At 45.9% G+C, this 25,720-nt stretch overlaps 1 protein-coding gene across 5 annotated transcripts; it reads right to left on the bottom strand.

Annotated features, from left to right (window-relative positions):
• Nucleotides 1-470: 470 nt before the first annotated feature.
• Nucleotides 471-24,151, bottom strand: ANKDD1A (ankyrin repeat and death domain containing 1A). 5 transcript variants are annotated; one of them, XM_079954289.1, is made up of 16 exons: nt 23,827-24,151; nt 20,932-21,098; nt 18,950-19,053; nt 16,664-16,762; nt 14,967-15,065; nt 13,147-13,251; nt 12,826-12,924; nt 12,548-12,646; nt 11,097-11,195; nt 10,830-10,928; nt 8,833-8,931; nt 8,578-8,676; nt 6,753-6,848; nt 5,252-5,453; nt 1,754-1,885; nt 471-1,298 (listed from the first exon to the last, which is right to left on the bottom strand). In XM_079954289.1, the coding sequence occupies exons 2-16, from the start codon at nt 21,008-21,010 to the stop codon at nt 1,237-1,239; spliced, it is 1,572 nt and encodes a 523-aa protein (XP_079810415.1). In that variant the 5' UTR covers nt 21,011-21,098; nt 23,827-24,151; the 3' UTR covers nt 471-1,236. The 5 variants fall into 5 exon arrangements, with proteins under 5 accessions (XP_079810415.1, XP_079810416.1, XP_079810418.1 ...); XM_079954290.1 differs by lacking the exon at nt 20,932-21,098 and having other exon boundaries at nt 23,827-24,142; XM_079954292.1 differs by lacking the exons at nt 20,932-21,098; nt 23,827-24,151 and having other exon boundaries at nt 14,967-15,106; nt 16,664-16,758.
• Nucleotides 24,152-25,720: the final 1,569 nt, after the last annotated feature.

Below are 25,720 nucleotides of genomic sequence, written 5' to 3'. Positions count from 1 at the left end.
GTGGCTCGCTAGCACCAGGCTGGCACAAGAGCAGAATTCTAGGCGTCTCTCTCCGTGCAGTCTCCAGTGGTGGAACATGATGCCATCATTCTTTAAAGGTAAAGGTAAAGGTAAAGGTACCCCTGCCCATACGGGCCAGTCTTGACAGACTCTGGGGTTGTGCGCCCATCTCACTCAAGAGGCCAGGGGCCAGCGCTGTCCGGAGACACTTCCGGGTCACGTGGCCAGCGTGACATCGCTGCTCTGGCAAGCCAGAGCCGCACACGGAAACGCCGTTTACCTTCCCGCTGGTAAGCGGTCCCTATTTATCTACTTGCACCCGGAGGTGCTTTCGAACTGCTAGGTTGGCAGGCGCTGGGACCGAGCAGCGGGAGCGCACCCCGCCGCAGGGATTCGAACCGCCGACCTTTCGATCGGCAAGTCCTAGGCGCTGAGGCTTTAACCCACAGCGCCACCTGCATCCCTGCCATCATTCTTTAGTGAAACTTAAATCAGGTTTTTCCCTGCAATCGTAGCTACCCCTACCACAATGGAGGTGCGTTTAGAAAAACCAGAATTGCAGAGTTTTCTTATTTCACAGTGAGATTTTCCAGCTGAGAAACATTGTTATGCATGTCCCATTACACTCTCAACAGCATTTGCTGATCAGTAATTTATATTGATTTAACAAGGTTTACTCGAGCAGGGCTGGCCCAGCCATGAAGACAGTTGCCTCTGATGGCCTAACTGAGATCGAAGAGCATGCTGTTCACCATTGCTGCCTCCTACGAGGGTGTGTCCCTGCCTCCATGGTTGCTATGAACCCACCTCCTCTGTCACAGGCAGGGTACAGCTGCGGAGAGGGATTGGGTGCAGTGGCAGTGGGGAGTTTTCCTGAAGCGGCAAAACGTCCTGGGCCATCCCAGAACTTGAGATTGTAACCTTAGTTTTAGATCTGGAAAATATGGTGTATATTTCATTTCCTGGTCTCCCATGTTTTGAGAATCGTGCCTTCTCTTTACTATAAAGAATGCATTGCTGTGAGCAGAGCCTGTTGATGTACCAACTTGCATTGTTACCTGATCTTGAGTGGATAGTGGATATGGTTGCCATTTGCTATGGCAAGAAGCCCTTGGAAAGAGAGTTTATGGATACCTTCTGACCAACAGTTCAAAATTGTCCATTTTGCTTGCTGTGGCTCCAGCATGAAACTTCTGAAGCAGCAAAAACAGGAGGTTTCCTGTGCTCTTACTGGTATCACATCGCGGTGCACTTCCTTGGTGAGGTGGAGTCTGCATTCGCCTGTTTCCTGATGCTTTCTGTTTGAAAACAAAATGCAGTTCTTACATCATTCAGATTTCTTTATAACCATCTATGCTAAACTAGGCTTGAACAAGAAGTCTGAATTCTTTCCGAGAGATTTTGAGTGATAGCCTTTATTTATTTCTTGCATACATAACAATTCTCTTCCTCCAAGGAATTCAAGGTGGCATACATGGTTCTCCACCCCCACCCCACCCCCATTTTATTCTCACAACAACCCTATGAGGTCAGTTATGCCGAGAGGCAGTGACTGGCCCAAGGTTGCCAGTAGGGATTTGAACCCGGATCACGCACGTCCTAGTGCAAAACACTAAGCAGTACAACACATTTCCTGAACAATTAGAAACAAGGCTTAAGCATGCCTACTTTTTACAGGATAAAATTCAGCTGACACTGATAAAGATGGGTTGGATAGCCCAGATAATCTCATGCAAAGCCAGGTGACCCTTACCTGCCAAGTCTCTTCTTCCAATGCCCACCAGGCCTTCATACAGTCCTTTGACTGGGTTTTCCCCTGCCATAATCACGCTATGGAGCCAAATGAGCAACATCCTATGACCGTGTTCTCTGTAGCTTTTGCTGCCTAGAAAGAAGAATTAGGGATAGCAGGCACACACATATACAAAGACCCTTAAATGCTTCATAGTGTCTTATGGCATAAGTGTGAAGAGTGGTTAGCTGTGGACTTGACTTGGAACAGTCACAGTTCTTTCTTTCTTCCAGTAGCACCTTAAAGACCAACTAAGTTAGTTCTTGGTATGAGCTTTCGTGTGCATGCACACTTCTTCAGATACACTGAAACAGAAGTTTCCAGACCCTTCTATATAGTGAGAAGGTGGGGAGGGGTATTACTCAGAAGGGTGGTGGGAATGGGTGATTGGCAGATAGCTGTGATGAGCCTGTTGACGACTCTTAACGACTGCAATAGGTCTTACAGGAAAAAGCAAGGGGTGAGAAGGTGAAAAATGGCTTTGTCATGTATAATGAGATAAGAATCCAAGGTCTTTGTTCAGACCAGGACTCTCCATGGTTTTAAGTTTGGTGATAAGTTGCAATTCAGCAGCTTCTCTTTCCAGTCTATTTCTGAAATTCCTTTGTAGTAAAACAGCTACTTTGAGATCTTGTATAGAATGTCCTGGGAGATTGAAGTGTTCTCCTACTGGTTTCTCTGTCTTGTGATTCCTGATGTCTGATTTATGTCCGTTTATTCTTTGGCGTAAGGTCTGGCCTGTTTGTCCAATATAGAGAGCTGAAGGACACTGTTGGCATTTGATTGCATACACAATGTTAGACGATGAGCAATTAAATAGTCCCGAGATGGTATGTGTGATGTTGTTGGGGCCAGTAATGGTGTTGTCCGGGTGTATGTGGCAGCAAAGTTGGCATCTGGGTTTATTGCAGGCTCTGGTGCCAGTGTCCGTGTTAGGTCTGGTTGTAGTATTATTGTGGGTTAGGAGTTGTTTAAGATTGGGTGGCTGTCTGTAGGCAATGAAAGGTCTTCCTCCCAGAGCTTGAGAAAGAGAACTGTCATTGTCCAGGAGAGGTTGTAGATCTCTGATGATGCGTTGTACTGTTTTAACTTGGGAGCTGTATGTGATGACTAGAGGTGTTCTGTTATTTTCTTTTTTGGGTCTGTCTTGCAGCAAGTTCTCTCTGGGTATCAGTCTGGCTCTGTTGATCTGTTGTCTAACTTCATCTGCTGGGTGACAACAGATCAACAGAGCCAGACTGATACCCAGAGAGAACTTGCTGCAAGACAGACCCAAAAAAGAAAATAACAGAACACCTCTAGTCATCACATACAGCTCCCAAGTTAAAACAGTACAACGCATCATCAGAGATCTACAACCTCTCCTGGACAATGACAGTTCTCTTTCTCAAGCTCTGGGAGGAAGACCTTTCATTGCCTACAGGCAGCCACCCAATCTTAAACAACTCCTAACCCACAATAATACTACTACCAGACCTAACACGGACACTGGCACCAGAGCCTGCAATAAACCCAGATGCCAACTTTGCTGCCACATACACCCGGACAACACCATTACTGGCCCCAACAACATCACACATACCATCTCGGGACTATTTAATTGCTCATCGTCTAACATTGTGTATGCAATCAAATGCCAACAGTGTCCTTCAGCTCTCTATATTGGACAAACAGGCCAGACCTTACGCCAAAGAATAAACGGACATAAATCAGACATCAGGAATCACAAGACAGAGAAACCAGTAGGAGAACACTTCAATCTCCCAGGACATTCTATACAAGATCTCAAAGTAGCTGTTTTACTACAAAGGAATTTCAGAAATAGACTGGAAAGAGAAGCTGCTGAATTGCAACTTATCACCAAACTTAAAACCATGGAGAGTCCTGGTCTGAACAAAGACCTTGGATTCTTATCTCATTATACATGACAAAGCCATTTTTCACCTTCTCACCCCTTGCTTTTTCCTGTAAGACCTATTGCAGTCGTTAAGAGTCGTCAACAGGCTCATCACAGCTATCTGCCAATCACCCATTCCCACCACCCTTCTGAGTAATACCCCTCCCCACCTTCTCACTATATAGAAGGGTCTGGAAACTTCTGTTTCAGTGTATCTGAAGAAGTGTGCATGCACACGAAAGCTCATACCAAGAACTAACTTAGTTGGTCTTTAAGGTGCTACTGGAAGGAATTTTTTTTGTTTTGACTATGGCAGACCAACACGGCTACCTATCTGTAACTAGTTCTTTCTTTGTTATAGCAGAAATGCTTACAATTTGGGACATGGCCACCACCTTGGGAGAATACTACCTACCACAGCTGTCACCATCTCCATGTCCTCCAGCTGTTTTGGATTACAGTGCTATCAGGCTGAGGCTGATGAGAGATGATCACCCAAAACAGCTGGAGAACCCCAGGGCCACATTTACACCACACATTTAAAGCAGTATGGTAGCACTGTTTAGTCATGGCTTCCCCCAAAGGATCCTGGGAAGTGTAGTGTATCAAGGGGTGCTGAGAGTTGTGAGGAGACCCCTATTCCCACCACAGAGCCACAATTCCCAGAGTGGTTTAACAATCACCTCAGGCAACTCTGGGAAGTATAGTTTGGTGAGGGAACTAAGGGTCTCCTAACAACGCTCAGCACTCTTAACAAATGGCAGCTCCCAGGATTATTTGGGGGTAGCCATGACTGTTTAAGTTACCATAGTGCTTTAAGTATACAGTAGTACCTCAGGTTACATATGCTTCAGGTTACATGTGCTTCAGGTTACAGACTCTGCTAACCCAGAAATAGTGCTTCAGGTTAAGAACTTTGCTTCAGGATGAGAACAGAAATCGGGCTCCGGCGGCGCAGCAGCAGCAGGAGGCCCCATTAGCTAAAGTGGTGCTTCAGGTTAAGAACAGTTTCAGGTTAAGGACAGACCTCCAGAACGAATTAAGTACTTAACCTGAGGTACCACTGTATATTGTGTAAATGTGGCCAAGGTTGGCAAAGGCTGATTCTGGAGCACAGTTGTTTGAGAAGGCAGGGGGGTTCCTTTCACAAACCTCCAAGCACCTTTTCCTTACTTCACAAATTTGCTTCTAATATCAGGCTATTGATTCTGTCTTTAAAAGTGTTCCCCAAACATTTTGATCGGTGAGGGGCAAAGTTTTACTGTTTACACACTCAGGCACTGGGATTAAGCCGACCTCACAGCACCACTCTCTGTGCTTTCTGCCTGAGTTGTAGCCCTCCATTGGCAGCTGGCAAGTCCACAGCAGTGACTCATGCAGAGAGGCAGCAGGGAGCCTCTCAGAAAACCCTCCTACATGCCTTCTGTGTGAGTGATCGGGGATGGACTGTTAACTGCTTTGCACACAGAAGGTTCCTGGTTCAATCTCCACGTAGGTAGGAACTGGGAAACACTCTTCCTAAAAGTGCACGGGAAGGTGCTTAGTCTGAGCAAGTGACCTACCTGCCCACTGGTGCTCAATGGCTCTGATATGAGCCTCAGTGAATTTCCAGTAATGTGCCAGCTTCTTCCACTCGTTGGGTTTGAGGTATTTGGTCGCAAGCCTCCACATGACGGAGCGGATGTGCTGCGTCTCCATCCGGTGGTCCTGCTTGAAGGTTAAGTGCTTGGCTACCCAGGAGTCGGAGTCGCTGTTCAGATTATCCTACAAAAAAGTGGCAAGAGCTGATTCACTACTAACTTGAATTTCCCCCCAAAATTTAATTTCCCCTACTACTGAGCCTGGTGTGCTCTGGTCCATGGGGTCATGAAGGGTCGGACACGACTAAACAACTAAACAACAACAACTGACAAATGTTTTCTCCAAGCTGTCTATAATGGCTGCAAGGGGGGTGCAGAGTGAAGGAGGTGCCTGCCTGCTGAGTTTGCTTGCTGATCAGAAGTCGGTGGTTTGAATCCCTGCGACAGGGTGAGCTCCCGTTGCTCGGTCCCTGCTCCTGCCAACCTAGCAGTTCGAAAGCACACCAGTGCAAGTAGATAAATAGGCACTACTGTGGCGGGAAGGTGTACGGTGTTTCCGTGTGTTCTGGTTTCCGTCACAGTGTTTCATTGTGCCAGAAGCGGTTTAGTACTGCTGGCCACATGACCTGGAAAGCTGTCTTGAACAAATGCTGGCTCCCTTGCCCTGAAAGCAAGATGACCGCCGCAACCTTATACTGTAGTCGCCTTTGACTGGACATAACTGTCCAGGGGTTCTTTACTTTTACCTTTTACCTGGTGCTTCTAACCATTGATGGGCAACTTCAAGGCCCCCTTTTCTTTTCTCCTGCCTTAGAGTTCTTTATCTTCACATTTGTACCAGACAGCCATTCCAATGGAAGACACCTTTAAACATAAGGCTGCCTCTGACAGATCTTCAAAAAGAGGACCATCCTCTGTAAAGCAAGGACACATGGCCACCTCATCACATGCTTTGCCCTTGCCAAGAGCACACTCTTCATTGTCATCTCTACTCGAACCAAACTGACCTCTCTTTTCATTCATAGCACCTGCACCACTTATCAACATTCTGTTGCTGACACCTTTCCCTTCAGCAGCTGTATCTGTGAACATTCCATACCCACAAGCCCATATATAGAGATAGAGATAGAGATAGAGATAGAGATAGAGATAGAGATAGAGATAGAGATAGAGATAGAGATACACACACACACACACTCGTACCTTGGATCCCGAACGCCTTGGTACTTGGACATTTTGGCTCCCGAACACTGCAAATCCTGATGTGAGTGTTCCAGTTTGTGAACATTCTTTGGAACCTGAACGTCCGACAGAGCTTCTGCGACTTCTGATTGGTTGCAGGAGCTTCCTGCAGCAAATCAGGAGCCGTGCTTTGGTTTCCGAACGTTTTGGAAGTCGAACGGACTTCCAGAATAAATTTTGTTCACCTTCCGAGGTACCACTGTATACATGAATGTTTGGATATTCCATAATGCCCACCTACCTTTTCCCATTTGTAAAACCTATCTGCTTTGATGATCATGTCAGCCAGGTTGATGTGGTTGCCACGGGCAGCAATATCTAGGGATGTTTTACCTTGCTGAAATCAAAAGTAAGAGCAGGAGAAGGAAACATTATTTTATTATTATTTAGCAAAACTTATACACCACTTGATGGTAATAAAACCACTAAGTGCTTTTCAATGAATATTAAGATTATCGATAAAAAGCTTTAAAACAAGTAATTAAAAACATGTAAAAGACCATTAAAATAAAACAAGTTGAAAACACATCAGCCACTATGTGTCTGGATAGGCTTTCCAAATCTCACAGCAATAATCTCAAAACAGCATTAATGCATTTATCACTTTCTTAAATGAACAAACAGTATTTAGCTCATAAAATTATATACCACTTGATTGTAAGGAAGAAAGCTCCAAGTGGTTTGACTTCTGCCATATATATATATATATATATATATATATATATATATATCCCATTTTCCACTGATGACAGATGCATAACATGACCTTGTAATATATCTCCAGAAATTTAAAATACATACATTTTATATATATATATATATATATATATATGTGTGTGTGTGTGTGTGTGTGTGTAATTTTAAAGCTTCTGGAGAGCCACCTGCAAGGAATTGCTTCAGGGAGGGAAATGTGTTTTTGTCCAAATTTTGAACAGGGAACCAGGCAAATTTCATAAGCTCCCTGCAGCAAGTGAAAAAAGGAATCCAATTGGAAGGAGGAGAGAGAGAAAGGTTCTGTCATTTGGGGCTCATTCACCCATGCACAATCGTATGACAGCTGCCTAATGTGCTCAGTCCATTACCGGGTCATGCCATTTCTACCTTTGCAGCAATGTTGCTCTGCTTTGCAGCTTCTCTGCAAGACTCTGGCAAAAACCACGGTGGGAGATTCAGGCGAGTCAACAAATGAAAACATACCAACCAACCAAATAACGCAGCACTTGGCTAAACTACAGAATTCCCCACCACAAAGACATAGTGGTGGCTGCCAACGTGGATGGCTTTAAAAAGAGGTGAGGTGGATGCCTCAAGCATAAGGCTATCAATGCCTACAAATCAGTACCTGGAGTACTGTGTCCAGTTCTGGGCACCCCAGTTCAAGAAGGACACTGACAAACTGGAACATGTCCAGAGGAGGGCAGCCAAAATGGTCAAAGGCCTGGAAACGATGCCTTATGAGGAACGGCTAAGGGAGCTGGGCATGTTTAGCCTGGAGAAGAGGAGGTTAAGGGGTGATATGATAGCCATGTTCAAATATATAAAAGGATGTCACATAGAGGAGGGGAAAAGGTTGTTTTCTGCTGCTCCAGAGAAGCGGACACGGAGCAATGGTTCCAAACTACAAGAAAAAAGATTCCACCTAAACATTAGGAAGAACTTCCTGACAGTAAGAGCTGTTCGACAGTGGAATTTGCTGCCAAGGAGTGTGGTGGAGTCTCCTTCTTTGGAGGTCTTTAAGCAGAGGCTTGACAACCATATGTCAGGAGTCCTCTGATGGTGTTTCCTGCTTGGCAGGGGGTTGGACTCGATGGCGCTTGTGGTCTCTTCCAACTCTATGATTCTATGATTCTATGAAATCAGGATGGCATACCACTGAATTCCAGTTCCTGGGAATCACATGGTTTCTTTTCTTTATTAAAACTTCTTTTGAGTGTCATCTGCCTTCAATTTCTTCTGAAGTTCAAAATAATATTAATTTTTCCATTCAAATATCTGTGTCTGATTGCCTGCATTCTATTCCAACCATGACTGAGAAGGTGCTACTTGTCTGCGATAGAATTATTTACCTTGTCTGTTAGTTTTAAGTTCACCCCAGCGATAAGAATCATTTCAGCAATGTCCTGTCTCCCATGCTCTGCAGCAATATGCAGTGGGCTCTGCTGCCTCTGGGTAAAAACAGAAAATAAGGAGCTAGCATTAATGAGGGCCTATTACTCTACGGCGGACCACTGGTGGTCCCTTAACATTTGGGACATGTAGATCGTGTATCAATAGCATTAAACCATACAGTTTATTTCTTAAAAATAAAATAAAAGTCTTACATTATCGGGGATATCCAGGTCACATTCAGCATCAATTAGGAGTTTAACGATGGCTGGGTGATTCTGTAGCACCGCAATGTGCATAGCTGATGCATTTTGCTGTAAAATGAAGCACACTGATCGTTTTGTATACAGTTGAAGTGGGGGGAAGTCTGTCTTCTAAGGTACATCCTCTGAGCTAGAAGGTCTGTCTCTTAACATGACAGCATTATTCAATGGAACAGGTACAGAACTCGGCAGGTGTGCAAAGGCACCCATTCTGCTCTGACACTGGAAACAGGTTTTAGGGCTAAAAGCCTGAAGGCAGAGAGGCCATCAATATATTGCCGTTCTTTAACACAGGGTTTCCCAAACTTGGGTCGCCTGCTTTTTTTGGACTACAACTCCCATCATCCCTAGCTAGCAGGACCAGTGGCCAGGGGTGATGGGAACTGTAGTCCAAAAACAGCTGGAGAGTCAAGTTTGGGGAAAGCTGCTTTAACATCTTGTTTTTGCTGCAACTGACTGACATAACTATTCCCTCAGAAACTGTAGCAATGGAGAGCAGCATTATATGAAGCTGCCTTGTATGGAGACACAGTATTTGTCCCTTCCAAGTTCTCAAGGGGATGCCTTTCTTAGCCTTCCTACCTCTTAGGAACATAACAAAGCTGCCTTATACCGAGTCAGACAATTGTTCCATCTAGCTCGGCATTGTCAACATTGACAGGCAGCATCTCTCCAGAATTTCAGAGCTGCTTGGAGATGCTGGGGATTGAACCAGGGATCTATCTGCATGCAAGGCAGCTGCTCTACCACTGAGCAGCGGTTCACTGAAATGTCAGGAACTGACCCTCAGACCTTTTGCATGTAAAGCCAAATGTGGAGGTACAAGTCCTCCTGATTCAATAAGAGCCAGGTGATTTAGCACAGCACATTAATATCCCCCCATTTCTTCTGCCATAAAAATGTGGTGAATATTGGGTCTCCCATCCAGGCACTTGACCAGACCTGAGACAAGCTTAAAAGGGTAAAGGGGACCTCTAACCATTGGGTCCAGTCGCAGACGACTCTGAGGTTGTGGCGCTCATCTTGCTTTATTGGCCGAGGGAGCCGGTGTACAGCTTCCGAGTCATGTGGCCAGCATGACTAAGCCGCTTCTGGTGAACCAGAGCAGCACACAGAAACACCGTTTACCTTCCCGCCTACTTGCACTTTGACATGCTTTCGAACTGCTAGGTTGGCAGGAGCTGGGACCGAGCAACGGGAGCTCACCCCGTCGGGGGGATTCGAACCGCCGACCTTCTGATCAGCAAGTCCTAGGCTCTGTGGTTTAACCCACAGCACCACTCGTGTCTGAGACAAGCTTGGCTTCTGCTAAAACAGGTGCATCCTCCACAGTTGGAGGAAGGATGCCTTGTTCCCAGTAGCTGTAAGTCGTAAGTGGGAAGAGCACTTGTTCTGATTGTGAGCCTCCCAGAAGTATCTTGTTGACCACGGGGAGAACAAGACGCTGGACTAGAGAGGCGTCAGGATCCAGCTGCCAGGTTCTTATTATGTTCTTATGTATTAAGAGCCCTCTGGTGGTGCAAAGGCCAAGAAGTTCTTGTGGGGTGGAATATCACATACTTAATTTGAACCAGATCGACCTTCCCCAATCTGGTGCACTCTGAATGCTTTGGAGTACAACTCCCAGCAGCCAGCATGTTGACTGGGGCTGATCCAAAACATCTGGAGGGGGCAGCAAGCTGGGGGAAGGGTATTCTAAGCCAGCTTTCACTGCTGCTGACTTGAGGTTGCTGGGAGTTGTAGTCCAACAACATTTGGAGGGAGCCAGTTGGCGAAAGCTATCCTAGACAACAATCGCTTGGCTGCTGAGCTTCTTAGCCTTCTTAACTTACAGCACCACTCCTACAAAGAGAGTCCAAGGATGGACTCAGCAGACCCAATGGACTCTCATTCCTCCTTTCTTTGCTCAAAGATGCTGTAGGTGGTACCCGACCAAATGAGCTACTTACGTAATTCAGTGTATCTGTGTGAATTCCTGCATCAATAAGGATCCTGGCCATGATCTCATAGCCATTTTGTGCAGCATAGTGAAGGCAGGTCATCTTTTTCTGAGAGAGAGAAAACACCATTCAGACAATACAAGAGATTGTCCATGTGGCCCAAGGTTGCCTTAACTCAATCCCAATTATTTTATTGTTTATCAACTGCCCCCGATAATCCTCAGCATCCTTCAGGGGAGCTGGGATAGGCATCACCTTCCAGTGAGAGCCACTGACCTGAGTTTGGATGTTGACATCACAGCCGGCTTCCAGGAGCAGCTTCATGCAGCCATGATGACCATTTTCAGCAGCCAAGTGCAGGGCGCTCAACCCTTCCTGGGAAGGGAGAAGAAGAGGACAACCCTGATTGCACTTCTAATTATTTATTATTTCATAAAATGTACATACCATTTGCTAGCGCAAAACAAAACAAAACCACAAAGTGGTTTACAAAAATAATTAAACAATGTAATGATCAGTTAAAAACAACTATTTTAAATTTTTAAAAAATAATTAAAACCAACAATAAGCTAAAAACCAGATTGAAACACATCAAGATTCTGCATGTTTAAAAACAAAAATGTTTTAACAGGTGCCAAAAAGAACTCCTGTACCCTCCCTCTCCTTAGCGATCTTGCTGTTCAGCTTAGTGAGCTGGGCCAAGAGGTGGTACTATATTTCCTCCAGAAACTGGTGCCACTCAATGACTGAACTCAGCCTCCTCCTTCTCCGCTGTCCCTCCCACCTCCACAAATACCTTCATGCATCTCATATCCTCCGACATCCCTCAGAGGAAAACCCTGGCATTTGTCTTTCAGGGCCGCCCGCCCAAATGAGTCATGTGACTTGTGAGAGAGCACGGCCTCCCCCAAACGTGAGTTTTTCAGGGCCGAGAGCGAGCAAGTGAGCAACTTCCCAACTCCCCTCCCTGATGACCATCCCAGCACACATGGCAGGAGCAGAGGCGGAAGGAAAAGAGCCTTGGCACCTGCTCATACCATATTTTTCCTCCTCTGTTGGGGTCCACATGCTGCTGCTGATGGTTCTGCTCCTGTAGTTGGCTGCTCCTTGCTAGAGTGGCATACCTGAGCTGTGGTGCTCATGGGCAAGAGGAGCACCTGGGGCAACTGCTCTGGGCATCTTTCAGGGCTGCACTTTCGCGGGAGCCAGGTGAATCTCGCGAGAGCACGCCCTCCCCCCCAATGCACATCTTTTGGGGCCACACACTTTCAGAAGCCAAAACCAGACATCTCGTGATCCAATCAGAAGCTGGAGTGGCTTCTGTAATTCCGGGATGCCTTGCTTAAATCAGGACAGTTGACGGGTATGGCATCTTCATGGTGTACTCTTCCTACTGAGTGAACTATGTTCCTCAAAGGGTGGTTAGAGTGTCAGATTAGGACCCGCAAGGCCATGGGTGGTACCCCATGTTAGTTGGATCCACTGAAATCACAGGGATTTAAGTGTTGTATTTCAGTTGGTCTACTCTGAGCACACCTGGTTCAATAGCCCACTCAGGGACAACGGCCAATGGGTGGCCTTAGGCCAGCCACTATCTCCCAGCCTAACCTACCTCACAGGCTTGTTGTGAGGCTGAAATGGGGAGGACAACTATGTACATCACCTTGAATGCCTTGAAGGAAAAGGAGGAGATAAACATAATAAACTAGCAAAGGTCTTCTACTCACCATATTCTTCTCATCAAGGTTCATTCCTACATCTATAAGCTTCTGCAGCACCTCTGCATGACCATTCTTGGCAGCTAGATGAAGCGCTGTGTTCTTCTCCTGCAAATCAAGGTGACATCCAATAGAAATATGTGTGGGTGATATCCTCTCAAAGTACCAATAATTTAAGGGCCAGACTAGATGGAGAGGGAAATAAGCAAAGCCCCAAAGGGTGAGGAAGACCCACAGACAACAGCAACTGGACTGAACGGGATGCTGATTCCTGTTCCTTTCCATACCTTGTCTTTGATTCTGCAGGCACAACCTAAGCGAATCAGGAAGTCCACCACCTCCAGTTGCCCATTCTCAGCAGCCAGATGAAATGCCGTCCTGTCCATCTTTAAGGAGAGAAAGGATGAGAGTCTTTGTGGTATAGTGGTTATGGTGTTAGACTAGGACCTAGGAGACCAGGGTTCCAATCCACACTTGGCTATGAAGCTCACAGAGTGACTTTGGGCCAGTCACCGCCTGATAACATATTTGAAAGAGCTATTTCTTGAAAGAACAAGAACTATTTACAAAAAAAGCCAGTGCTTTGGACTGTTCTGAAAAATTCCCACCTTGTCTTTCTTATCCAGCTGCACATCTTCGAGGTCTTCCATGATGAACTCAATGACCCTGATATGACCTCTTTGGGCTGCGCAATGCAACAAGTTGCGACCATTCTGGGAGGGGAAAAAAAAGGAATAGGATTCAGTTCCTGAGATGTGGGCCTAACACGCAAACTGTTTTGAACTACAGTGGTACCTCGGGTTACATACGCTTCAGGTTACAGACTCCGCTAACCCAGAAATAGTACCTCGGGTTAAGAACTTTGCTTCAGGATGAGAACAGAAATTGTGCTCCGGCGGTGCGGCAGCAGCAGGAGGCCCCATTAGCTAAAGTGGTGCTTCAGGTTAAGAACAGTTTCAGGTTAAGAACGGACCTCCAGAATGAATTAAGTACTTAACCCGAGGTACCACTGTATAGCTCCCATCAGTCCAATTAAACCTAATTGCAAATTCAAATGTATCCCTATCATGTTTTATGACTTCCTTGATATTGTATGTGGGCTGGAACTGGTCTGTGACCGAAATAATAAAATTCGACTTCCTTGTATTGTTCTGGCCCCAGCCACCACTGGGTGGGTCCACCACCCAAAGCTTGCCCACAAAGAAAAGCAGCCCTTGGGCTTCCAAAGAGCTCCTCACTCCTGATCTAGTATCCCTGAGCAATATATTTTTAAGAGAGGAAGTGTGACGAACATATTGAAGACGGGAATTCCAGGAACGGAGGCGGACGAGGACAAAGCAGTCAACTCTTCCTGCTGGTGGTTGCATGAACTTTCCCCTGAACTTTACAACCACCACAGCCTCGTTGAGTGCCAAAAATATCCTCCATGCTTATCTTTTACAACCATCATTTAATGCTTTACTCCTCCTAAGTTATTTATTATAAAAATATACAGGCTTGCCCTTTCCTGCTATGTATGCTTTACACAGTTCCAAACTTGCCCCGCTGAGCAACCACCTGCCCACACAGGACGACTGGATGATCCTGACTAAGAGCCCCCAGCTGCTCTGAGACTACTTTCGTAGCCACTCCCGCATGCTTGGGAGACATGCATCTCTGAGTGGTTTCAGTCCAGGCCAAAGGAATTGCATGCATCCGATAAAGGTCATCAGGTTTAAGATTGGTCATTGCAAACATCTGCATTAGGCTGGCAGGCAGTGGGGGCAGGAAGGAGAGAAGAACTTGTGGAGCAAATGATGCACCAGGCAATTTTCATCCCACAGTTTCCAGTGCATTTTGCCATTATTTTCCTTAGCGTAGACAGTCCAAGGCTTTCTTGGGAAGCGTGTTTGCTATGCAAGAGCCCCAATCCACTGTAAATGTACATCCCAAGGGAAGATCTACACCACACATTTAAAGCACACTCAACACACATTTAGAGCATGTGACTTCCCCCAAGGAGTCATGGGAATTGTTGCTTAAGGTTGATGGGAACCATGGCTCTGTCAGGGTGAAACTACCATTCCCATGATTCTTTGAGAGACACCATGTGCTTTAACTATACCAGTTGGATCTTCCTTTAAATTTGCCAGTCACAGTGCAACCTGAATTTGCTGGTGTTCAAACGAATTCCACCTGCAAATTAGTGAGGGCAGTATTCAACTGAGTTTTACTTGGAGTCGGTCCATTAATTTCAGTGGGTCTGCCCTCAGTAAGACTGAGTTGACTACCACTCTGACTGCCTGGAAACACCCTAAATTGCTTATTCAGATTTTAAACTTTTTAAAATTTATAGACTCTCCAATCAAACCAGTCAAAAGGTAATGAAGGAATCTCTCTCTGTCATACAAAGCTGTTAATACCAGGGAGCCAGGGAACGATGCCATACCTTGTTTTGGCAGTTGATTTTGGCACCAGCAGTGACAAGGATCTGAAGGACACGGAGGTGGCCAAACCAGGCGGACAAGAGGAGGGCGTTCATCCCAAACTGGGTAGCCAGAGAGAGACAGAAGAAAGGTCATCTTGGGTCTGGAATAAAATGGCAGTTAGTCCTTGCTCAATTTACCTAGGAGAAGGTTCTAGGAGTGTAGGAAGCTGCCTTACACTGAGACAGACCTTTCGGTCCATCTAACTCAGTATTGTCTACACTGACTGGCAGTAGCTCGCCAGGGTTTCAGACCAGGATTATTTCCTGGTCCTACCTGGAGATGGGACGCGGGTGGCACTGTGGGTTAAACTGCAGAGCCTAGGGCTTGCCAATCAGAAGGTCGGCGGTTCAAATTATCGCAATGGGGTGAGCTCCCGTTGCTCGGTCCCTGCTCCTGCCAACCTAGCAGTTCAAAAGCACGTCAAAGTGCAAGTAGATAAATAGGTACCACTCCTGCGGGAAGGTAAGCGGCGTTTCCGTGAGCTGCTCTGGTTCGCCAGAAGTGGCTTAGTCATGCTGGCCACATGACCCGGAAGCTGAACGCCGGCTCCCTCGGCCAATAAAGCAAGATGAGCACAGCAACCCCAGAGTCGTCCGCGACTGGACCTAATGGTCAGGGGTCCCTTTACCTTTACCTGGAGATGCTGGGGACTGACCCTGGGACCTTGTTGTATTTTTCTAAAAATATATCCTGGTTTAGCATATGCCTATAATAAACTGAGAATAAATTGAGAAATCAGAGAAATAAATAAATAAATAAATAAATTGAGAAATCAGAGCTCGTTTCAGTTTGTTTTTCAAAACATCCCTAAAGCTAAATCCCACTAATAGACCAGGGGCTATGATTGGATTGGGACGCAGGTGGCGCTGTGGGTTAAAGCCTCAGCGCCTAGGGCTTGCCGATCGAAAGGTCGGCGGTTCGAATCCCTGCGGCGGGGTGCGCTCCCGCTGCTCGGTCCCAGCGCCTGCCAACCTAGCAGTTCGAAAGCACCTCCGGGTGCAAGTAGATAAATAGGGACCGCTTACCAGCGGGAAGGTAAACGGCGTTTCCGTGTGCGGCTCTGGCTTGCCAGAGCAGCGATGTCACGCTGGCCACGTGACCCGGAAGTGTCTCCGGACAGCGCTGGCCCCTGGCCTCTTAAGTGAGATGGGCGCACAACCCCAGAGTCTGTCAAGACTGGCCCGTACGGGCAGGGGTACCTTTACCTTTATAATAAACTGCTGCCAAAGCGATGTCACATTGCATTTTAGCATTTGTGACTTGCTGCCTTGTACTTTGTATGTGGCACTTCTAAAAATGCTGGTTAAGTCCATGGCAGTGAACGTCTACCATCATCATATGCATAAGAGCCAGTTGCCCTACTGGTGCTGCTGGGAGTTGTTGCCCAAAACATTTGAAGGGCACCGGTTTCAGGAAGGTTATCCCTGAGCCTCCATTATTCACTGCCGCCTTTTGAAAAGAACCTTTATTTTTATGACACATTCATTTTTCACTTCCCTGTATTTTACCACCTGTATTGGTGGCTAAACATTTTAAACAAATAAACCAAGCAAGCTTCTTGGAGGAGGTTCTCATTCAAAGCAACCAAGGAGCTGGGTTTTAAGAGGCCAGCCGCATTTCGCACAGATGCAAGAGTTGAGATCCTCCTCAAGCTTACGTTGTCCTCGTCATTCACAGAGGCATCGTGGTCTAAGAGAAGACGGACGGCCTGTTCGTGACCAGCTCCTGCAGCCCAGTGGAGAGCGGTCCTGTCTATCTGGAAAGGAAGGACACGGTTAAGTAGGGGGAAAGAAAAGGATGCAGAACAGGTGGGTGGGTGCTGGGCAAACTGCTGTCAGTGCCCCCCCCAGCCACACCTCCCCTCTGCGACTAAATATTAATTTATTTTACATTCTATCCAATCTTTCTTCCAAGGAACTCAAGGTGGTGTGGATGTGCTCCATCGTCTAACTTCTCTGCAAAGAAATCAGGATGAATACTCAGTAAACCTAGAAGCACCCAGTGCCGGAATTATGTATAAGCTAAACAAGCTATAGCTTAGGGCCCCACTCTTTGGGGGGGGGCCCTAAAAATTTAAAGGAAAAAAACAACAACTGGATATATGTTTCCAAAATATAAGATAAAAAACAAATAAAATAAACCTACATACAGCAACAGTGTTTTGTTTTGTTTTGTGTTGTGTATGGATCTATTAGGTCCATAAGTTACCATATAGCATATATTCAACACAAAAAACAGCGACAATTTGTTGTTGACAAAGGACACCTGGATATATAAAGGGCCCCATTACCTTCAGTAGCTTAGGGCCTCATCAAACCTAAATCCAGCCTCAGAAGCACTGATAGTTTCTGGGTGTCCTTTTTTCCTCCTCCCTCCTAATGCCTTTTCCTTTTGTGCACCTCTTTCGCACTGCAAGTCTCGTAAGCTGCTCTGGGAGCTTTTGTGGCTGAAGAGTGGGATAAAAATGCTCAGTATAATAATTAAAAAATATATTTGGGGCTGATTTGGCTTTGGGGCTAGCTTAGTGCATATAGAGGGTGGGACTCTCTATAAACCACAGAGCCTAGCACTTGCCGATCAGAAGGTCGGTGGTTCGAATCCCCATGACGGGGTGAGCTCCCATTGCTCAGTCCCTGCTCCTGCCAACCTAGCAGTTCGAAAGCACTTCAAAGTGCAAGTAGATAAATAGGTACCACTCTGGTGGGAAAGTAAACAGCGTTTCTGTGCGCTGCTCTGGTTCGCTAGAAGCGGCTTAGTCATGCTGGCCACATGACCCGGAAGCTGTACGCCGGCTCCCTCGGCCAATAAAGCGAGATGAGCGCCGCAACCCCAGAGTCGGCCATGACTGGACCTAAAGGTCAGGGGTCCTTTTATCTTTACCTTTAGTGCATATAGAACACTGGAGGGAGAGTTTGTCGACAGAAAAGATGTCCCTTTCCCTCCCGACCCCATTTCAGCTTTGCTGTTCAAGGAGATTGGGGAAAGTCTCACGACAGAGTTCTTGGAGCTACAGTGGTACCTCGGGTTAAGAACTTAATTCGTTCTGGAGGTCCGTTCTTAACCTGAAACTGTTCTTAACCTGAAGCACCACTTTAGCTAATGGGGCCTCCCACTGCCACTGCACCACCGTGGTGCGATTTCCTGGAGTTTTATGAAGAAGAACTTACAGGGGATGGGGGTTGGTCAAGGTTTTGGAAATGGTATAGGTGCAATATATTCTGAACAAAAGGCTAAATTAATTGTTAATAATGTGGTGACGGAGGAATTTAAGATAGAGAAAGGGACACGACAAGGTTGCCCAATTTCCCCATTGCTTTTTATATCGGTCCTGGAGGTCCTTTTAAATATGATTAGAAGGGACCAATTGGTTAAGGGTATACAAGTCGGAGCCAAACAGTACAAATTGAAAGCATTTGCAGATGACTTAATATTGACATTACAGGAGCCAGAATCCAGTACTAAAAGAGTATTGGAATTGATTCAAGAATTTGGTCAGGTTGCAGGATTTAAGTTGAATAAGTTAAAAACTAAGGTTTTAGAGAAAAACCTAACAGTGATCGAGAGAGAGAGGTTTCAGAAGGAGACAGGCTTAACGTTGGTCAAGAAAGTGAAATACATGGGGGTTAATATGATAGCTAAGAATGTGAATTGATTTAAGGATAACTATGAAAAATGCTGGACGGAAGTGAAAAAAGATTTAGAAATATGGTCAAATTTGAAACTTTCATTGCTAGGCCTATTATCTAGGGTCTAGATAAGACGTGGCAAACCTGTGTGCCATCAAGATGTTCCCGGATAGCGTCAGTGAACATGGCCAAGGGCAAGGGATGATGGGAGATGTAGTTCAGCAACATCCAGAGGGACACAGGTTCATCACCTCAATTCAGATTTCTGGGGAAGAGCCCGCAACATTATCTGGACGCCAACCCCTGTAAACACCTACATTATTCTTGGCCTTGACATCCACCCCTCTCTTGATCAGCTCGTTCATCCGTGCTGTGTTGTTCCGCTTTGCCGCATCGTGAAACTCTTTCTCCGAAAGAAGCACTTGGGAAGAAAAACAGGGCACGGTGGTGTTAATGGTGGTTACAGTGCAGGTTGTAAGATGGAAAAACACAGAAATTAAATCCTAGAGGCAGCTGGGTACATATTGTTGACTGCAGGGCGGTGCCCGCTGAACAGATGGAACAGATGGTCAATCACAGTTAGCTTGGACCTCAGTCAATCTCAGAGGGTGGATCATTCTGTTATGGACCCATGCTAGGATGCCATTGGAAGCAAAATTGCCTGCCTCCAGCAAAGCGTCCTTGGATAGAGCAAAGTCAGATCAGGGACTCGCACAAAGACCCAACAGACATCCTCTATGGCAGCAGACAGCAACACAGGGCAGAAGGTTTCTCACCCTAACATGATGGTTGAGCACAATAAAAGCCAAATTGGAATGGAGACAGTGCCAGAATGTAGGAAACATAGGAGGGTTGCCTCAAGTTGAAGCAGATCATTGGTCCACCTAGCTCAGAATTATCAACATTGACCGCTTCAGAGGCAGTGAGTCCCTCTCAGCTCTATCTACAGATGCTGAGGCACCCCTCAAAAAACATTTATTTATTTTTAAGACTATAAGCCATTTAATATTGAAATATCCAAGCTTTGAACAGGAATATATAAAAATACAACTAAGTATGATCTGAGGGCTTTAGAAGGAAATGCCCATCAGCAAGGTGAAACAGAGATATTTATTTACACAGCATGACTAGTGCTAATAAGTTATAATAAACTAGAGGTAGTATAAACTACAGCTTTCATAAAACACACATACACACTGACAGGGCAGGGGTGGATTTACACAGCACACAGGTTTCTTGAACTTTATGCCCTTGCCTTCTGGTGCTTTCAACAGCCGTGAGACAAGTATAAAGTCAACTGAAAGGAACTGTAAAAAACATATGGAGGGAGGGGAAGAGTGGCAGAGGGAGAACTATTGTTAAATTCACAGTCATGCTTCAGGAAGAAGCAGATTTAAAGCAGTTATTAATGAAAGGAATTTGGTAAGACATATCTATAAAACTATATAACGATTTTCTTATGGGATAAACAAATAGGTTGGTACTTTATTAATAATTATAATGAGCGAGACACCTTTTGGATAATCCACTCTTCATATTATATACAGTGATACCCTGGTCCTCAAACGCCTTGGTACTCAAACAACTTGGAACCCAAACACTGCAAACCCGGAAGTAAGCTTTTTTCAGATGCCAAATGTGCTCCGTTTTTAGTGCTACGCTTCCTATTTGATGGCCACACTTCCATTTTGAGTGTTACGCTGAGGTCTGTCTGTTTTTGCTGTTTATTTTGTGTTTTTGTGGCTCTTTTTTTGTTTGTTTTTGTGACTGTGTGGAACCCAGTTCAGCTACTGATTGGTTGCTTGTCTGACTGCAGTACATTGTTTATTGCTTTTATTTTATGGATCAACGGTCTCGTTAGATAGTAAAATTCATGTTAAAGTGCTGTTTTAGGGGTTGTAGTCTGGAACGGATTAATCCATTTTGCATTACTTTCTATGGGAAAGTGAACCTTGGTTTTGGAACACTTTGGTTTTGGAATGGACTTCTGGAAATGATTAAGTTTGAGAAGTTAATGGGGACAAATTCATGGGGAATAAGGCAGTCCATGGCTACTCACCACAATGGCTATACAGTGGTATCTTGGGTTAAGAACTTAATTCATTCCGGAGGTCCGTTCTTAACCTGAAACTGTTCTTAACCTGAAGCACCACTTTAGCTAATGGGGCCTCCTGCTACCACCGGAGCACGATTTCTGTTCTCATCCTGAAGCGAAGTTCTTAACCCGAGGTACTATTTCTGGGTTAGCAGAGTCTGTAACCTGAAGTGTCTGTAACCTGAGGTACCACTGTATTCTTACTTGCACAGTATGCATTTGTATTCCTGTTGCTGAGAATCACAAGCAGAGAGGGCAGTGCTGCTGCACTCAGGTCTTGCATGTGGGCTTCCTATTGGGGCATCTGTGAGGCCACTGTGAGAACAGAATAGGGGACTGGCCATCTGTCACAGATGCTTCAGCTGAGATTCCTGCATTGAAAGGAGTTGCCCCAGATACTGTTCTATGACTCAATGGACCATTGACCTGAGCCAGCAGGGCTCTCCTGTTCTTAAAGACTGTACCTGCTGCAGATGTCATGTATCAAGGGTGGATCTTGTACATAAACTTAGATGGCTTTAGAAGGAGGCTAGACAAATTCATATAACAATAAAGCTAAATATACTGGTGCAGCAATAAAACTGCTAGCACATTTGCAAAGCTAAGCAGGGTCCCAGGGTGGTTTCAGATTGGATGGGAGACCGTGTGTTGAGACTGCTGCATCACAAGGGTGGGGGAAGGGTTAGACTTGTTGATCCCTCAGGGTCCTTTCCAACTCTACAAGTCTTTCAACGGATATATGCTATCTCCAGTGTCAGAGACGATGCACCTCTTAATACTAACTGCTGAGAATCACAAGTGGGGACGCTGCTGCCACTCAGGTCCTGCTTTTGGGCTTCACATGGAGGCACCTGGTCAGTCATGGTGAGAACAAGAGGCTAGACCAAATGGGCCATTGTCTTGATCCAAACTATTGTTCTTACATAAATTTATTTATTCCAGTTTTTGGAACCAGTAAAGTATATTCCAAATTTTAAAAGAGGTCTGACACCCATGCTATACTTTGTATATGTTGTATGGAATAAATATAAACATAAATCATATATATATATATATATATGTATATGTATATGTATATGTATATGTATATGTATATGTATATGTATATATAGTGTGTGTGTGTATTAATACACACACACACACACACAAATATACATATATAATATAAGTACATAAATATAAATAAATAGGTAGGTTTCCTAACATCTCTTGGCACCCTTAAGAAGCAACAGCTCGCATAAATATTTGGGGGAATCTATAAAAGGTAAAGGTAAAGGTACCCCTGCCCGTACGGGCCAGTCTTGACAGACTCTGGGGTTGTGCGCCCATCTCACTTAAGAGGCCAGGGGCCAGCGCTGTCCGGAGACACTTCCGGGTCACGTGGCCAGCGTGACATCGCTGCTCTGGCCAGAGCCAGAGCCGCACACGGAAACGCCGTTTACCTTCCCGCTGGTAAGCGGTCCCTATTTATCTACTTGCACCCGGAGGTGCTTTCGAACTGCTAGGTTGGCAGGCGCTGGGACTGAGCAGCGGGAGCGCACCCCGCCGCAGGGATTCGAACCGCCGACCTTTCGATCGGCAAGCCCTAGGCGCTGAGGCTTTAACCCACAGCGCCACCTGCGTCCCTAGGGGGAATCTATAGCTGTGGGTTAAACCACAGAGCCTAGGACTTGCCGATCAGAAGGTCAGCGGTTTGAAGCCCCGCGATGGGGTGAGCTCCCGTTGCTCGGTCCCTGCTCCTGCCAACCTAGCAGTTCGAAACCATGTCAAAGTGCAAGTAGATAAATAGGTACCGCTCCGGTGGGAAGGTAAACGGCATTTCCGTGCACTGCTCTGGTTCGCCAGAAGCGGCTTTGTCCTGCTGGCCACATGACCCGGAAGCTCCCTTGGCCAGTAAAGCGAGATGAGCGCCGCAACCCCAGAGTTGGCCACGACTAGACCTAATGGTCAGTGGTCCCTTTACCTTTATAGCTGTTTAAAGTGGTATCACAGTACTTTTAAATTGAAGCAACCACAGACACCCAATTAATTAGCTAACCAACGCCAGGGTATCTGTGCAATAATAACATGCCGCCAGAGTAGCCAATGTAGTAACATTCAGATGTTGTTGGACATCAGCTCACATCATTCCTTGAGAGCAAAGACAAAGCTCAGGGATGATGGGAAATGTAGTCCAACACCAGCTTGTTATTGAAATAGCTATTTTCTCTCAGTGTGTGCACGTCCATGGGTGTCTAATCAGGATTGGGACCTCAGCATGCAGATAGATAGGGCTTTTTTAACTCTCTGTGGTCCTGATGAAAATTAACCCCCTGCACACTTGCAGCTGGGCAAGAAGCTCTTGGGGCGGAAGAGGGTGGGTGGTATCGGGGTGTAAGGTTTCAACTCTCCCCACTCCACCTGCACCGTGCTCCAGATCCTGGAGTTCCTCCTCCAAAACTCAAAAGGTGCAGCTACACGTGTACGCCAGGGGGACTAGCAGGCGTAAGCCCACTTCGTGCATCGGCTGCTCCTAATGCAGGCGACTAAATCCTCACTCAAAGAACAACCCCACAAAAGCCCCAACTCTCAGATGAGGAGTCTTAGAGAGAAAGCACAAATAGCTGGAATGCAAGCGACCGGCTCAACGGGCTCGAGGACCGAGCGAATTCCTGCGCATTTGGGTCACATCATCCACAAGGAGCGCGCCGAGGAGGCTTTCAGCAGAGCCCGGGAAGAACTCTTCTCCTTCCCCGCCGAAGCCTGCTGCTCCCCGCTATCCCTTTCCGACGGAACAATCCTCCCTCCCTCCCCCCACACCTCGAAGCCCTACTTATCCAGTGTCACCCCCCCCCCATTCCCACCTCTAACCCTTTTCACTTCGCCTCTCTCCCTTCCAATTGCAACCCCGATTGCACGCTCCTCGGGGCGGGAACTTACACCTTCGACCGCAGTGGCTCTGCCAGCACCGGCCACATTATACAGAGCGACGCCCCACGCGCGAGGAAGTCGGTGGGAAGTCCAAGAGGAGCCCTCGGTTCTTCCTCCACTTTTGCCTCGGACCCCTCTCCACCCCGCTTCGTTTCTCCCCCCTCCACAGCCCGCACCCCTTTCACTTACGGGTGTCATCCTCGGAAGCCAAGTCGTTCTCCATGGCCCCTGCAAGCTCCTCACCGCCAGAGCATCCCAGTTGTAGCCCGGCCTCCGCTTTCGGAGGCAGGAGAAGCCTGCCTGCCTCTCCTTTGGCTAAACGCAGCAGCAGCAGCAGCAGGCGCCAGGATTTGAACGTGCATCCCTTAAGTCCTGGGCATGGGGCGCACTCTCCGCCCCGCGGCCCAGCTGTGCAGACTGCTGCGGATAAGATGGTGACAAATTACTCCATCCGCGGCGGCATCTCCTTCTGCTGCTGCTGCTCCTTCTGCTGCTTTTTCCCTTCTTCTCCTCCTAGCGGGGCTTGTGGGAAATGTGCTTAAAATAGCCTATGAGCCATTGCACAGAAAGGGAGCGCAGTTCCCCTTGGACTTGTCATGGGCGAAGCTGCATTCACACGTGCGCCCTGTCCCCCACTCTACGTCGGTGTCTGGATGAGTGCAGGGTGGGCCCAGCCTCTGGAGAGAGAGGAATTGGCACGTGTGTGTCTAAATATTGAGCAAAGGGGATGCATGAAGAGGTGTGTCTGCCTTCAACTGTCTGGAGAGGTTTTGATTCATCTGTTAATATTGACCTTTCTGTACCTGCCCCGCTCTTGACACGGAAGGTGACACAGGGCGGTTTACACAGGAGGAAAAAGCAATCATTATTAAAATGCACACACACACACACACACACACACACACACACACTGCAAAAGACTTCTTAAAAAAACAACATGAAATAATCTGGAGGATTTACCCCCTTGCAGAACTACAATTCCCAGCACCCTTAATAAACTACAGTTCCCAAGATTCTTTGAGGCCATGTGCTTTAAATAGATGGTTTGTGCACCCCCATTTTTTGCTTTTCATGTCTTGGATTTATTTATTAAATTTATATCTCACATGTCTTCACGTACATACACACTAACATTTTCACACTTTTTAAATCATAGCTAACATGCAGTCACACAGATGATTTATGGAATATACTTTGCATTCTCCATGTTGCAAAACAGATGCAAAAATCAATTTATCTACACATCAGACAGACACCATTTCTGTTGTCTTCTCAGCACCTATTGAAGAACTCCCTTTTCATCAAGGTTTCTAAGTGGAGATCTTTACATCAGTCTGTATCTGTACTGGATTTGAAAATGGCCTTTTAATATATGGACTTGTTTTTCACTGTATTTATTGTTGATGTTTTTACTGCAAAATCACTTCAAGATATTTTTATGGGAAGTGATTCATAAGTGGACAAATAAACAAATAAAATATCCCTTTCATAATTTATAGTAATCAAGATGTCTTCAGCTATACGTGTCTTAAATTTTATTTGTTTATGTGATTTAATTTAGGGGATCTATATCTTACTCCACAGCGGGCTGCCTCCCAGAGTGCCTAACATGACATTTTAATTAGAGATAATTAAATGCAAAAAAGAGATTCATATCAAAACAGCATCAATCCGTAGCTGCAGAAGAAACTTCTAGCCAAATAAATGATACGAACCTAGCAATATTATTCTAGATGTACTTGTTAAGAGCTTTCTAGGTAACATAACCATTAAATCAGAATCAAGGAATAGGTACTAGCTTCTAGACTTCTTGTAGTCCAGCTTTATCTAGATGGACAATGATTTCCATCTGTCCTGATTTTTCTAGACTACTGACTATGCATGCACAAGCATTATTTCATCTTTAAAATTTCTTATTACATGTATAGGAGCTTGAGGTAGGAGATATGTGGTCCTGATGATATGTGTTTCAGTCCATGTACCACTTTGGAAAATATGAATTGGGTAGGTTTGCCATACCCCTAATATTGTGGTCTAAACCACTAAGCCTCTTGGGCTTGCCGATCAGAAGCTTGGCAGTTCG

Source organism: Podarcis cretensis, assembly GCF_951804945.1.
Source record: "Podarcis cretensis genome assembly, chromosome: 14".
In the NCBI taxonomy this organism is placed as follows: Eukaryota; Metazoa; Chordata; class Lepidosauria; order Squamata; family Lacertidae; genus Podarcis; species Podarcis cretensis.
The sequence above is the reverse complement of the archived record's forward strand: the minus strand, read 5'-3'. Positions and strand labels throughout refer to the sequence as shown.

Excerpts from the sequence above, each read along its gene's own strand:
- ANKDD1A (XM_079954289.1), bottom strand. The coding sequence starts at position 21,010 with ATGCAAGACCTGAGTGCAGCAGCACTGCCCTCTCTGCTTGTGATTCTC. Across the intron at positions 12,647-12,825 it reads CCTGCAGAATCAAAGACAAG|GAGAAGAACACAGCGCTTCA; the intron begins GTATGGAAAGGA and ends CTTGATTTGCAG. Across the intron at positions 11,196-12,547 it reads ACCTTGATGAGAAGAATATG|GAAGGGTTGAGCGCCCTGCA; the intron begins GTGAGTAGAAGA and ends CTCCCTTCCCAG.